The 14,939-nt window shown below is 41.2% G+C and overlaps 2 protein-coding genes across 3 annotated transcripts; both read left to right on the top strand.

Moving 5' to 3' along the window:
- The first annotated feature begins 87 nt into the window (after nt 1-87).
- On the top strand, nt 88-4,137 carry LOC110527265 (gamma-crystallin M2-like). 2 transcript variants are annotated; one of them, XM_021608433.2, is made up of 3 exons: nt 88-359; nt 2,667-2,909; nt 3,761-4,137. In XM_021608433.2, the coding sequence occupies exons 2-3, from the start codon at nt 2,865-2,867 to the stop codon at nt 4,034-4,036; spliced, it is 321 nt and encodes a 106-aa protein (XP_021464108.1). In that variant the 5' UTR covers nt 88-359; nt 2,667-2,864; the 3' UTR covers nt 4,037-4,137. The 2 variants fall into 2 exon arrangements, with proteins under 2 accessions (XP_021464108.1, XP_036838320.1); XM_036982425.1 differs by lacking the exon at nt 88-359 and adding an exon at nt 404-660.
- Nucleotides 4,138-7,629: 3,492 nt separating this feature from the next.
- On the top strand, nt 7,630-9,268 carry LOC110528744 (gamma-crystallin S-1-like). Its single transcript, XM_036982423.1, has 3 exons — nt 7,630-7,638; nt 8,327-8,569; nt 8,875-9,268. Exons 1-3 carry the CDS (start codon nt 7,630-7,632, stop codon nt 9,139-9,141), a joined length of 519 nt encoding a protein of 172 aa, XP_036838318.1. The 3' UTR covers nt 9,142-9,268.
- The last annotated feature ends 5,671 nt before the right edge of the window (nt 9,269-14,939 follow it).

Below are 14,939 nucleotides of genomic sequence, written 5' to 3'. Positions count from 1 at the left end.
TGTACCTTTAACTAGGCAAGTCAGTTAAGAACAAAATCTAATTTACAATGACGGATTTAACAAGTGACATCAATAAGGGGTCATAGCTTTTACCCGGATTCACCTGGTCAGTCCGTCATGGAAAGAGCAGGTGTTCTTAATGTTATGTATACTCATTGTATAGCTAGCTAGCTTGCTGAAAGAACAAAGAAAATAGCTATTTGATTATGTTCTTGTGCACGTCTAAATATTAATGGCGTCTGGAAGCCGACACAGTTTCACTGGAATTATCAAAAACTGGAAGAGTCAGACAAATGTCAGCCCTCAACATCTCAACAACTGGTATTGGCACAGTTTAGCTGAGACTCATCTCTTGACAGGTAGGCTGGTAGTTCGTTTCTGAAATAATTATTTTCACCTGACTTAAAGTACGCCTGTCTTAGTTTAAATTGTACTCATATAACGTTCATTAGCTAGCTAAGGTTTGCATGCTAGCTAGTTACACTGACCGCTGTCAATCAGGGTTGTTATTTCTCTGCTACGCGTGGGAATCACCACAACGTTCCCATCCCCAATTCCATAATATGTTTTAGCAGTCGAAGTGAGTCTTTGAGGTGGAATCTAAACAAGAACAAGAATTTCCGCTATACGACATGAATTACTCTAAATACTTCCTCGGAGGTGGGCCTTGATGAATGCTTGACTTTACTGATGGTTGATAGAGGGCCATTAAGAGTTTTACTTTACATTCAAAGATGTTGGCTCTGATGACTAAATATGGAAAAGCTGCATGCAGTACTTGCGGTAATGATAGGCCTACATAATTAAATAGAAATGCAGCCTGTTCTCATAGACTAGACCTAACATAGAAAATGTATGATAACTATTTGTTTAGTATGGTTACATAAGACAGTTTGAAATCTAAGGCAACCCAAAGGATGAAAGTTCAAATCTCATCACGGACAACTTTAGCATTTTAGCTACTTACTACTTTTTAGCTACTTTGCAACTACTTAGCATGTTAGCTAAACCATTCCCCTAACCTTAACCTTAATCATTTTAGCTAACCCACATTCCCTAACCATAACACTTCCCTTAACCTTAATCCTTTTTAGCTAACCCTACCCATTTAACCTAACTTTTACACTTAAACCTAACCTTAAACCTAACCTAGATTTTTAAAATGTATTTGTACATTTTTTATTTAACCTGTATTTAACTAGGCAAGTCAGTTAAGAACAATTTCTTATTTACAATGACGGCCTACCCCACCTAGCTAATGTTAGCCACCTAGCCAGAATTTGCAACATATCATACGTTTTGTAAATTCATAACATACTGTATGTTTTGCAAATTCGTAACATATAATAGGAATTGTAATTCGCAACTTATCATACGAAATTGGTGATGGACATCCACAAATGAATACATACCTAACATATCATACTAAATGAAGTGTCTCGAATTTACGTACAGAATAATACAAAATGCTTCGAGACCAGTTTGAGAAAGGATCCAAGATTATTGAGAAATATGCTAAATTTAGCTGAAAGGTTGTTTTTCCAGTATTTTCATTATCACGGTTAGAGTAAATTTAGCTCTCATTGACATTTCATTGAGTATCCATAGTTGCTTTCAGTATACATCCACTTCAATTTCTACCAAGGAATGATTTGACCTCAAATCAGTATCAAGTAACTGTCAGAAAATCTGTTCACAGAGAGTGGTAGCGAGGCAAATATCTTGCCAATATCAACACCTGCTTATCAACACCCCGCTTATCAATTAAAAATAGGCTACGTGTTTGTAATTTCAAAAATCACAACTGAAGTAATTATTAAAAAACACAAGATACTGTATTTCAAGGCCAAGTAGCATTTTAAATGTTTGTATCATTTGAAAATGTAGTACAATACAGCAGAAACAGTTACAGACAAACAATATTTAAAAAAAAGTACAAATCTCACATAAACATGCAGATCATCTTTGATATCAGATGAAGAAGAAACTTGATCCAAGTCCATTTTCCTCAACAAGAGTAGTGGAATAGGAAACACACTCAGTATATCCAAGATGTAAACCCCAACAGAAAAATAAATAATCATAAAATGGTCAGAGCAGAATTCTGTGACTTAGGCCTTTAGAACATTAATTTCACTGTTCCAGCAATCGTTTGTTACAGAATCATTAGACTGGAACAAAGAGAAATAAAACATGACCAAATCATTTTTTGCTGATATGCAAATCGGCCTCATTTGGATATCAAAGGCTTTCCACACTCTGCACATTTTGTTTATACATAAATAGTTTGCCGGTGCGGCAGCTAAGAAAGTAGTAGACAGTGCTGCAAAATGGCGAAGGTAAGGTGACGCATTAAACAACACATCTGTATTTATCAGTGATGATGGTAACTTCAATGCATATACTTATTCAATATAAATGTTGAACATTTGGGTTTATATGTTTTATTTTTTTTATTCATTCATGTGCAGCCAACACTCTTCATATTCCTGCAAACACAAAAAGTTTACTTGATAATAGTTTGAAGATATGGCTTTGCCATTTTTATATGACTTTGAGAATGTCTGAATAAAGTGTTCATGTAATATGTGATCCTGTAGTAACATGATATTTGTTTTCATCCGTAACTCACCGCAGAGTATTCTCTGCTTCCCATCCTTCCTTAGATCACGTTCTACGAGGAAAATAATTTCCAGGGCCGCTGCTATGAGTGCAGCAGCGACTGTGCCGACCTGCACTCCTACTTCAGCCGCTGCAACTCGGCGAGGGTGGAGAGCGGGGCCTGGGTGCTTTATGAGAAACCCAACTACAAGGGCTACCAATACATCCTGAGCCCAGGAGAGTACACAGACAACCAGCAATGGATGGGATTCAACGATAGCGTCAAGTCCTGCCGCGCCATCAAAAACGTAAGATGATTCCTTGCATATCCATATTTTATATCATAATTCCCTCTTCCCTATATCCCTAATTCTCTCCTCCCTCCCTCCCTCCCTCCATATTCTCTCTCTCTCCCCCTTTCTGTATGCCTTAAAAAAAAAATCCTAGTCCCATAGTTCCCAGCAATTAATGTGTCTCTTTCATCGCAGAAACTTGTAACGCAAACCATATGCATTTAAAATTTGCTCTGAAAAATGTGTAAGAAAATAAGTAAAATATGATGTTTTGATATTCTCGACTAGGAGGTAAGCTAATCCTCCCTCTTGACTAATATTGTATAAAAGTCTATGTTACAGAATGGGACTGAGATAGTGTTTCATACAGGGTTAAGTGGACCTCGGGCCCAGAATGCATCAGGGAATAACACACTGCTCTATAATCCAGCAGACAATACAAGCAGACAAAAGCAGACATTTTTTGGCAGCATTTTACCCCCACGCCCATCACTTGAAGAGGAAATATGCCAAGAAACCTTTAAAGGGGCATTTTCCGTTAAAACTTCATGCCCTTCGAACACGAAAAGAGATGTTTAGAGTGGATTGACAAATCCACTCTAAACATGCTACAACGTCATTTAAATTTGAATGAGCTGTTCTATATTTAAAATCATTTATTGACCAACATAAGTGAAGATGATATCTTACAAGTAGTTTATTATATTTAACATGAATGTACGGCAGCTATAGCTAATATGATGTCCAACTGAATTTCAGAAGCCTCTGAAACACCCAATAAATTATATTACAGTAGATTTGGTACAAAACAAAATCCTAACTAACCCTTCACAATGTTTGTCTTTATCTCCCTCTGTTCCTGCCAGGTGTATGGCAACGTGTGGAAGCTGAGGCTGTACGAGAGGCCAGACTTCGGCGGTCGGATGGTGGAGTGGGCCGAGGACTGCCCCTCGGTCTACGAGGCCTTGAAGTTCCGCGAGGTGTACTCGTGCATGGTGACCCACGGCGCCTGGGCCTTCTACGAGCTGCCAAACTACAGGGGACGCCAGTACTTCCTGGAGCGCGGCGAGTACCCCCGCCACACAGACTGGAGCGCCGCATCTGCCGCCGTGGGCTCCTTCCGCAGGATCACTGAGTTCTAGGGCTCTGTGACCTTTGACCTTTGAGCGTGGGATCGAGTTGGTCTCTGGTCTTATTGAGTCTGTGTGACATCCAATAAAAAAATGAACTATTTGCAAATGTCTGAAACTCGTTTTGTGATCTGTTGAGGTGAGATGCAAAATATAACATCAACGTTCCATGAGTTTGGTGGTAGGACACTATGATCCTACCACAATGCTAAACTTTTCTGATAAGTCAATTTCATAAGCAACCTTCTGAGTATTCTGAATGTCAATTAACAAACTGCCAGAGCATTAGCTAACAGTCCACAGTCCCAAGTTCTAGTTAGGGTTTGAGCTAACTTTAGGATGATAACGTCCAACAAACATTCAAAGAATGTAACATTATCATTGGCAAACTTAAAGATAATGGACATCATTATACTTTATTAGGGTATTGTCCAAACATACACTACATGACCAAAAGTATCTGCTCATCGAACATCTCATTTCAAAATCATGGGGCATTAATATGGAGTTGGTTCCCCTCCTTTGCTGTTAATAACAACCTCCACTCTCCTGGGAAGGCTTTCGACTAGATGTTGGAACATTGCTGCGGGGACTTGCTTCCATTCAGCCACAAGAACATTAGTGAGGTTGAACACTGATGTTGGCCAATTAGGCCTGGCTCGCAGTCGGCATTCCAATTAATCCCAAAGGGGTTCAATGGGGTTCAGGTCAGGGCTCTGTGCAGGTCAGTCAAGTTCTTCCACACCGATCTCAACAAACCATTTCTGTATGGACCTCAGTTTGTGCACAGGGGCATTGTCATGCTGAAACAGGAAAGGGCCTTCCCCAAACTGTTAACACAAAGTTGGAAGCACAGAATCATCTAGAATGTCATTGTATGCTGTAGCGTTAAGATTTCCCTTCACTGGAACTAAGGGGTCTAGACTGAACCATGAAAACAGCCCCAGACCATTATTCCTCCTCCACCAAACTTTACAGTTGACACTATGCATTCGGACAGGGAGCGTTCTCCTGGCATCTGCCAAACTCAGATTTGTCCGTCAGTCTGCCAGATGGTGAAATGTGATTCATCACTCCAGAGAACACGTTTTCCAGTGTCCAATGGCGGCGAGCTTTTCATCACTCCAGCCGACGCTTGGCATTGTGCATGGTGATTTTAGGCTTGCTTCCAGAAGCAGTTTTGAACTCAGTGGTGAATGTTGCAACCAAGGACAGATGATTTTGACGCGCTACGCGCTTCAGCACTCGGCGGTCCCGTTCTGTGAGCTACCACTTTGTGGCTGAGCCAATGTTGCTCCTAGATGTTTCCACTTCACAATAACAGCACTTACAGCAGCTCTAGCAGGGCAGAAATTTGACAAACTGACTTGTTGGAAAGGTGGCATCCTATCACAGTGCCACGTTGAAAGTCACTGAGCTCTTCAGTAAGGCCATTCTACTGCCATTGTTTGTCTATGGAGATTGCATGGCTGTGTGCTCGATTTTATATGCCTTTCGGCAACGGGTGTGGCTGAAATAGCTGATTCCACTAATTTGAAGGGGTGTCCACATACTTTTGTATATATAGTGTATGTATAGCTTTTTTAAAGAAGGATTTAAACCTGCAATCTTCAAGCCCTGTACACTACTTAGTCTGCTGCGCCACCAGGATCCTAATGTTTCTATTGGATTTCCCTTTGTACCTCAATCCTTAAATTATGATCCATGATATGTCTTAGTAGATATGCACACCTATGTACAACCCACCGCAATCTGCCAACCAATAATAACACATCATTTCATCATGTATGTGTATATGTATGCAAGCGTGTATGGATATATACACTGCTCAAAAAAATAAAGGGAACACTTAAACAACAATGTAACTCCAAGTCAATCACACTTCTGTGAAATCAAACTGTCCACTTAGAGCTGGTTGACTGAATGGAAGCTGATTATTAGGAGTTTTATGTGCTGACTGAATGGAAGCTGATAATTAGGAGTTTTATGTGCTGACTGAATGGAAGCTGATAATTAAGGACTTGTTTACTCCGCTGGTCTCGGCTGGTCTTGGCTGGTCTCGGTGAGTCAAGACCGAGTACAAATGTATCCCCGACACTGAGACAAGACCGAGACACTCAATATGTGGTCTTAAGACCTCTCGAGTACCACAACACTGATATCTGGTGTGCTACATTGTCTCACATTAGTTTGGAGCGATACTTTTTTTTTAAGCAGGCAGTGACAGTGGCTGGGTAAACAAACCCAAAGCATGGACTGCAGTCTCTCCTTCTCCTTGTTCATAACCTGATTTCAGGGTACCACAACACATTTACCATTTTGAAATGTGTTGGTGAACTGTCCCTTTAAGAGGGGTTATAGACATCATCATAAGCACCATCAACAGTGTCAAAAAGATGCACATGAATAGTCCTGTTGTGCAGACCAGACCTGTTGTCCTATTGTGCAGACCAGACCTGTTGTCCTGTTATGGGGACCAGACCTGTTGTCCTATTGTGCAGATCAGACCTGGTGTCCTATTGTGCAGATCAGACCTGGTGTCCTGTTGTGGAGACCAGACCTCTTGTCCTGTTGTGCAGACCAGACCTCTTGTCCTGTTGTGGAGACCAGACCTGTTGTCCTGTTGTGGAGACCAGACCTGTTGTCCTGTTGTGGAGACCAGACCTCTTGTCCTGTTGTGGAGACCAGACCTCTTGTCCTGTTGTGGAGACCAGACCTCTTGTCCTGTTGTGGAGACCAGACCTCTTGTCCTGTTGTGGAGACCAGACCTCTTGTCCTGTTGTGGAGACCAGACCTCTTGTCCTGTTGTGGAGACCAGACCTGTTGTCCTGTTATGGAGACCAGACCTCTTGTCCTGTTGTGGAGACCAGACCTGTTGTCCTGTTATGAAGACCAGACCTGTTGTCCTGTTGTGGAGACCAGACCTCTTGTCCTGTTGTGGAGACCAGACCTCTTGTCCTGTTGTGGAGACCAGACCTGTTGTCCTGTTATGGAGACCAGACCTCTTGTCCTGTTGTGGAGACCAGACCTGTTGTCCTGTTATGAAGACCAGACCTGTTGTCCTGTTGTGGAGACCAGACCTCTTGTCCTGTTGTGGAGACCAGACCTGTTGTCCTGTTATGGAGACCAGACCTCTTGTCCTGTTGTGGAGACCAGACCTCTTGTCCTGTTATGGAGACCAGACCTGTTGTCCTGTTATGGGGACCAGACCTCTTGTCCTGTTGTGGAGACCAGACCTCTTGTCCTGTTATGGAGACCAGACCTCTTGCAGGTTATTTGACAAATGAAAAAGGATGGGCCCTGACCCAAAACATTTGATATCAAACCAATGTCCTCTAGTGCCCTTGTTTTGGTCAGCATGGTGTACGGTATAAAGTGCATTTGGGATGGTTTGCACTTTCCATTTGTCTTTGTTTGTAGATCGGGGCATCAGTGCTTCTGAACAATGTGATGAGTCTGGATTTGAATTGCTGATTGAATTATATCTAATTCAAACAGTGCTAAGTAACCATGTGCTTGCTTTTATTGTCCTGGCTGCATATAAAGAGAATATTGGTGGAGCTTGGTGGTTTAATGTATCACGCCTGGCCTACTGATAATTAACCATGGAAAAGGTAAGCAGAGTTATTGATAAAGTTATCACAAAGTTATTGATAATGCTATCACATGAAGTTATTGATAACGTTATCACAAAGGTATTGATAAAGCTATCACATTAAGTTATTGATAAGGCTATCACATTAAGTTATTGATAAAATAATCACAAAGTTATTCATAAAGTTATCACAAAGTTATTGATAAGGCTATCACATGAAGTTATTGATGAAGCAATCACATGAAGTTATTGATTAAGCTATCACATGAAGTTATTGATGAAGCAATCACATGAAGTTATTGATTAAGCTATCACATGAAGTTATTGATGAAGCAATCACATGAAGTTATTGATTAAGCTATCACATGAAGTTATTGATGAAGCAATCACATGAAGTTATTGATTAAGCGATCACATGAAGTTATTGATAAGGCAATCACATTAAATTATAAAGTTACCACATTCAGTTATTGATAAAGCTGTCACAAAGTTATCCAAGTTATCATAAAGTATAACTCTACAGTAAGTTTTATACAAACTGCATATGTCATTGAAGTTGCAGAGTAACTCATAATATGTATTATACAACGGGTGGGTCTAATACTGAATTCTGATTGGTTAAAACGGCATTCCAGCTGGTGTCTATTCCACAAGTTACTACAGGCTTCTCAGGAATTATCACTTAATTATATGATGTTTGGTGTCAGATCACCTTCTACGAGGACCGGAACTACCAGGGACGGTACTATGAGTGCGACAGTGACTCCAGCGACCTGCACACCTTCCTCAGCCGCTGTAACTCAGTCAGGGTGGAGGGGGGATTCTGGGTGGTGTACGAGAGGCCCAACTACATGGGCTTCCAGTACGTGCTGACCCCTGGAGAGTACCCTGACTACCAGCGCTGGATGGGATTTAATGACACCGTCAGGTCCTGTCGCATCATTAGGAATGTGAGTAGAGTGGATGGATGGACAATATGAGACTTTTTTGAAAGAGTTCATATGGAATAGAGAAGTATAACCAACCTGTAATCATTATACCCAGGTTAGCACCACACTTACAGAGCTTGTTCCTAACCAGACCTTACCACCCTACTGTGAAGGTATTTGACATGTCTGATTGTGCAGCAGTTATTGTTCAGCCATAAAGGGGCAGGTCAAGATATCATTTTTTTTATTTAGATGGTCACATCTTCCCTAAAAAAACATATGCTTTAACATTTAGTTCTTGTTGTGATTCTGTTTCCTGACTCCAGGTGGGCAACTCGTGGAGAATGAAGCTGTGGGAGAAATCTAACTTTGAGGGCCAGAGCATGGAGGTGGCAGACAACATGCCCTCCTTCCAGGAGCGCTGGCACAGCCGCGAGGTGAACTCCTGCAAGGTGTTCGAAGGCGCCTGGGTTTTCTTTGAGCATCCCAACTACAGGGGGCGCCAGTACCTGCTGGAGAGGGGAGAGTACAGACGCCACACCGAGTGGGGGGGCATGCAGGCCAACGTAGGCTCCATCCGCTGTGTCAAGTAGTGCCGCACGTCACCACCAAGGGTTGAGGATGTGCATCATTGTGTGTAAGAAGTACAAATAAAGTTGTGTTGAAAATCTAAAAAACGTCTTTACAATATGAGCACAATATTCAGGCTTGAGTGACAGATATGGGCTGAATCTCATTCCTTTATTTTGGTCCTGACCATAGATTCTCGTGACAGTTGTAGTCCGATTTCAAAACCTGGGCTGCATGAGATAAAAACTTTACTTAACAGCGATAGGTGTAATGCTTTGTGATGCAGATTGAATGCATAGTAAGATGTGTCATAGTCTCATTATGACACCCGTATGTCTTCATATAACGATCCTGTCAAAATAACAGCTATTATCAGCTCAAAATCTCATGCGGAGAAACAACATGTACATGCTACTTAAAAAGCATTGGTTGTTGGTTGTCACCCAAATTGGTTGTCACCCAGAAAGGTTAAAGACATTTTTAAAAGTTTTAACCAAAACAATGGTCAGAGGTTACCAAGCATTACAGTTGAGCTAGGTCCCTGTTCCAGGATCATGGGTCTGTAGATGCACCACCACTAAAGAAAGAATATGTAAATACAGGGCCTTCGGAAAGTATTCAGACCCCTTGACTTTTTACATTCTATTATGTTACAGTCTTATTCTGAAATGGATTACATTTATTATTTTCAATCTACACACATAATGACATAGCGAAAACATAATGACATAGCGAAAACATAATGACATAGCGAAAACATAATGACATAGCGAAAACATAATGACATAGCGAAAACATAATGACAGCGAAAACATAATGACATAACGAAAACATAATGACATAGCTAAAACATAATGACATAGCGAAAACATAATGACATAGCGAAAACATAATGACATAGCGAAAACATAATGACATAGCGAAAACATAATGACATAGCGAAAACATAATGACATAGCTAAAACATAATGACATAGCGAAAACATAATGACATAGCGAAAACATAATGACATAGTGAAAACATAATGACATAGCGAAAACATAATGACATAGCGAAAACATAATGACATAGCGAAAACAGTTATTTTTTGTTTACATTTTTGCAGATGTACCTTTTTACATGAGTATTCAGACCCTTTGCTATGAGACTCGAAATTGAGCTCAGGTGCATCCTGTTTCCATTGTTCATGCTTGAGATGTTTCTACAACTTGATTGGAATCCACTTGTGGTAAATTCAATTGATTGGACATGATTTGGGAAAGGCACACACCTGTTTATATAAGGTCCCACAGTTGACAGTGCATGTCAGAGCAAAAACCAAGCCATGAATTAATTGTCCATAGAGATCGGAGGCAGGATTGTGTCGAGGCACAGATCTGGGGAAGGGTACCAAAAAATGTCTGCAGCATTGAAGGTCCTCAAGAACACAGTGGCCTCCATCATTCTTAAATGGGAGAAGTTTGGAATCACCAAGACGCTGCCAAAGGTGCTTCAACAACGTACTGAGTAAAGGGTCTGAATACTTATGAATATGAATTAGCAAACATTTCTAAAAACCTGTTTTTGCTTTGTCATTATGGGGTATTGTGTGTGGATTGATTAGGAAAGCATTTTTTTAAATACATTTTAGAATAAGTGTCACGGATTCCCCCGGTACTGCTGCTCATTCCGTTCACCAGTTCCAGAGGTCTACGTCATCGACCTTCTAGGCGTCACTGAACTGGATCATCACCAACAACCCCGGACTGTCTTATCTCATTACACAGACCTGGTTCCCATTCCCCCTGATTAGTATGTGTGTATACGTGCCCTCTGTTCATCATTGTCTTGAGCGGTTATTGTTCCCATGTTTGTTGGTTTGTGAGAACCTGTGCTTTGTTATTTCGGATTTCGTGCTGCGTGCATTGTGCACTTGTTATTACGGATCTCACCCCGTGTGGTGTGTTGTGGGTCTCGTCCCGTATATTTATTAGAGGTTTTACCTCGCCCTTTTGTTTGGGTACATCTCTGTGTTTTGTATGCGTGTTTGTTTTGGGCTTCGTCCCCGTACCTTTCATGGCATGTTGTATTTTTGGGTGGAGTATTAAAAACCCTCATTACGTATTCCTGCGCCTGTCTCCAATCATTTATACAACGTGACAATAAGGCTGAAATGTAACAAAATGTGGGAAAAGTCAAGGGGTCTGAATACTCCCCCCCCCCCAAAAGAAGTAGACTTACATGTATTTATTTATTTTATAAAGAAAGAAGACATTGCTGATTGAAATAGCTGACATTGCCCAAATGTCCAATTCATTCTGACGTCTACAACTGCACTCTCAACACCACAAAATATACTGTACATTATACCTAAGTAGTCTCCTGTTTTCATGTCAGGCATGAAACCATGGAGTGAATTATTATTAATATATATATATATATATATATATAGTCCCAGTCAAAAGTTTGGACATATGTACTCATTTCAGGGTTTTTCTTTATTTTTACTATTTTCTACATTGTAGAGTAATAGTGAAGACATCAAAACTATGAAATAACACATGGAATCATATAGAAACCAAAAAAATTTAAAACAAATTAAAATATATTTTATATGTAAGATTCTTCAAAGTAGCCACCCTTTGTCTTGATGACAGCTTTGCACACTCTTGGCATTCTCTCAACCAGCTTCATGAGGTAGTCACCTGGAATGCATTTCAATTAACAGGTGTGCCTTGCCAAAAGTTCATTTGTGGAATTTCTTTCCTTCTTAATGCATTTGAGCCAATCAGTTGTGCTGTGACAAGGCAGGGGAGTGTATACGGAAGATAGCCCTATTTGGTAAAAGACCAAGTCCATATTATGGAAAAAACAGATCAAATAAGCAAAGAGAAACTACAGTCCATCATTACTTTAAGACATGAAGGTCTGTCAATCTGGAACATTTCAAGAACTTTCAAAGGTTCTTCAAGTACAGTCAGAAAAACCATCAAGCCCTATGATGAAACTGGATCTCATGAGGACCGCCACAGGAAAGGAAGACCCAGAGTTACCTCTGCTATGATGAAACTGGATCTCCTGAGGACCGCCACAGGAAAGGAAGACCCAGAGTTACCTCTGCTATGATGAAACTGGATCTCATGAGGACCGCCACAGGAAAGGAAGACCCAGAGTTACCTCTGCTATGATGAAACTGGATCTCATGAGGACCACCACAGGAAAGGAAGACCCAGAGTTACCTCTGCTATGATGAAACTGGATCTCATGAGGACCGCCACAGGAAAGGAAGACCCAGAGTTACCTCTGCTATGATGAAACTGGCTCTCATGAGGACCGCCACAGGAAAGGAAGACCCAGAGTTCCCTCTGCTATGATGAAACTGGCTCTCATGAGGCCAGCACAGGAAAGGAAGACCCAGAGTTACCTCTGCTATGATGAAACTGGCTCTCATGAGGACCACCACAGGAAAGGAAGACCCAGAGTTACCTCTGCTATGATGAAACTGGATCTCATGAGGACCGCCACAGGAAAGGAAGACCCAGAGTTACCTCTGCTATGATGAAACTGGATCTCATGAGGCCAGCACAGGAAAGGAAGACCCAGAGTTACCTCTGCTATGATGAAACTGGATCTCATGAGGACCGCCACAGGAAAGGAAGACCCAGAGTTACCTCTGCTATGATGAAACTGGATCTCATGAGGACCGCCACAGGAAAGGAAGACCCAGAGTTACCTCTGCTATGATGAAACTGGCTCTCATGAGGACCGCCACAGGAAAGGAAGACCCAGAGTTACCTCTGCTATGATGAAACTGGATCTCATGAGGACCGCCACAGGAAAGGAAGACCCAGAGTTACCTCTGCTGCTGAGGATAAGTTCATTCGAGTTATCAGCCTCAGAAATTGCAGCCCAAATAAATGTGTCACAGAGTTCAAGCAACATACATATCTCAACATCAACTGTTCAGAGGAGACTGTGTGAATCAGGCCTTAATGGTCGAATTGCTGTAAAGAAACCACAACTAAAGGACACCAATAATAAGAAGAGACTTGCTTGGGCCAAGAAACACGAGCAATGGACATTAGATCGGTGGAAATCTGTCCTTTGGTCTGATAAGTCAAATTTGTTTATTTTTGGTTCCAACCAACGTGTCTTTGTGAGACGCAGTGAAGGTGAACGGATGATCTCCACCTGTGTGGTTCCCACCGTGAAGCATGGAGGAGGAGGTGTGATGGTGTGGGGGTGCTTTGCTGGTGACACTGTCTGTGATTTATTTAGAATTCAAGGCATACTTAACCAGCATGGCTACCACAGCATTCTGCAGTGATATGAAATCCCATCTGGTTTGGGCTTAGTGGGACTATCATTTGGAACATTGACCCAACACACCTCCAGGCTGTGTGAGGGCTAGAGGAGAGAGAGAGATGGATTGCTGCATCAGATGACCTGGCCTCCACAATTACCCAACCTCATCCCAATTGAAATGGTTTGGGATGAGTTGGACCCCAGAGTAAAGGAAAAGCAGCCAACAAGTGTTCAGAATATGTGGGAAATCCTTCAAGTCTTTTGGAAAAGCATTCCTGGTGAAGCTGGTTGAGAGAATGCCAAGAGTGTGTAAAGCTGTCTTCAAGGCAAAGGGTGGCTACTTTGACGAGTCTAAAATCAAAAATATTTATTTAACGCTTTTTTGGTTACTACATGATTCCTTATGTGTTATTTTATAGTTGTAATGTCTTCACTATTATTCTACAATGTAGAAAATAGTCAAAATAAAGAAAAACCCTTGAATGAGCAGGTGTGTCCAAACTAATGACTGGTACTATTATTTATATATATATATATATATATATATATATATATACAGTACATTTTTTTTTTTTTTTATGGAGTGAATTTCACAACACACAATCCTACGGTTTTACCTCACCGACCTAAAGACGTGCAGAAATAAAACTGTATAAGTCAATAGAAATAAGGCGATGCACTTTTATACCTATCTAGGATTTGTAATGCAGGAAAGGGTCCGGGATGGGCCTATAACTGTTTCCCTGTGCTATAGTTCTGCAGAGGAACTCATCTAGAATCTCCACCCGGCACAGCCAGAAGAGGACTGGCCACCCCTCAGAGCCTGGTTCCTCTCTAGGTTTCTTCCTAGGTTTTGGCCTTTCTAGGGAGTTTTTCCTAACCACCGTGCTTCTTCACCTGCATTGCTTGCTGTTTGGGGTTTTAGGCTGGGTTTCTGTACAGCACTTTGAGATATCAGCTGATGTACGAAGGGCTATATAAATACATTTGATTTGATGATCTGTAGAAAGACTGTATGCTGGTAGTTGGTCACAGTGCACCTACCGATTCAACAGAAAGGTAAAGCATGTCGGTATGTGCTTTATAACTTGTCATAAGCATGTACTGGATATGAGCTGTTATAATGTCTTTGACAAGGCTTATAATATGTTGTGTTTCTCTATGTATCAACATTTTAGCTGACTCAAAATGACTGGTATTTGGTGAGGGTCATAATGAGATGATTATTATGGGATCATACATGCTCAGACAAGTCTTACAATGTATTATAACTACATCATAAGGCATTATAGCAGCTGGCTTTAGGTAAAGTGTTACAGACAGGAATTAGCAAACTGGACCTATCAGAGACTACAGTGTATTCAGACTAATAGCTTTGTTCTAGGAACTGCTGCTCGCCGCTGGCAACAATTTTATTGGATAAATTAAAAAGATTCTGGAATCAGGCGCCGTGGGATCAAAAGGTCAGCGTCGACACAACAGATCATTAAACTTGGCATGAAGCCGTGGTGTTTTAAAACAAACACAGCATCAGCT

The sequence above is a fragment of the Oncorhynchus mykiss genome, chromosome 7, assembly GCF_013265735.2.
Source record: "Oncorhynchus mykiss isolate Arlee chromosome 7, USDA_OmykA_1.1, whole genome shotgun sequence".
Taxonomy (NCBI): Eukaryota; Metazoa; Chordata; class Actinopteri; order Salmoniformes; family Salmonidae; genus Oncorhynchus; species Oncorhynchus mykiss.
The sequence above is the reverse complement of the archived record's forward strand: the minus strand, read 5'-3'. Positions and strand labels throughout refer to the sequence as shown.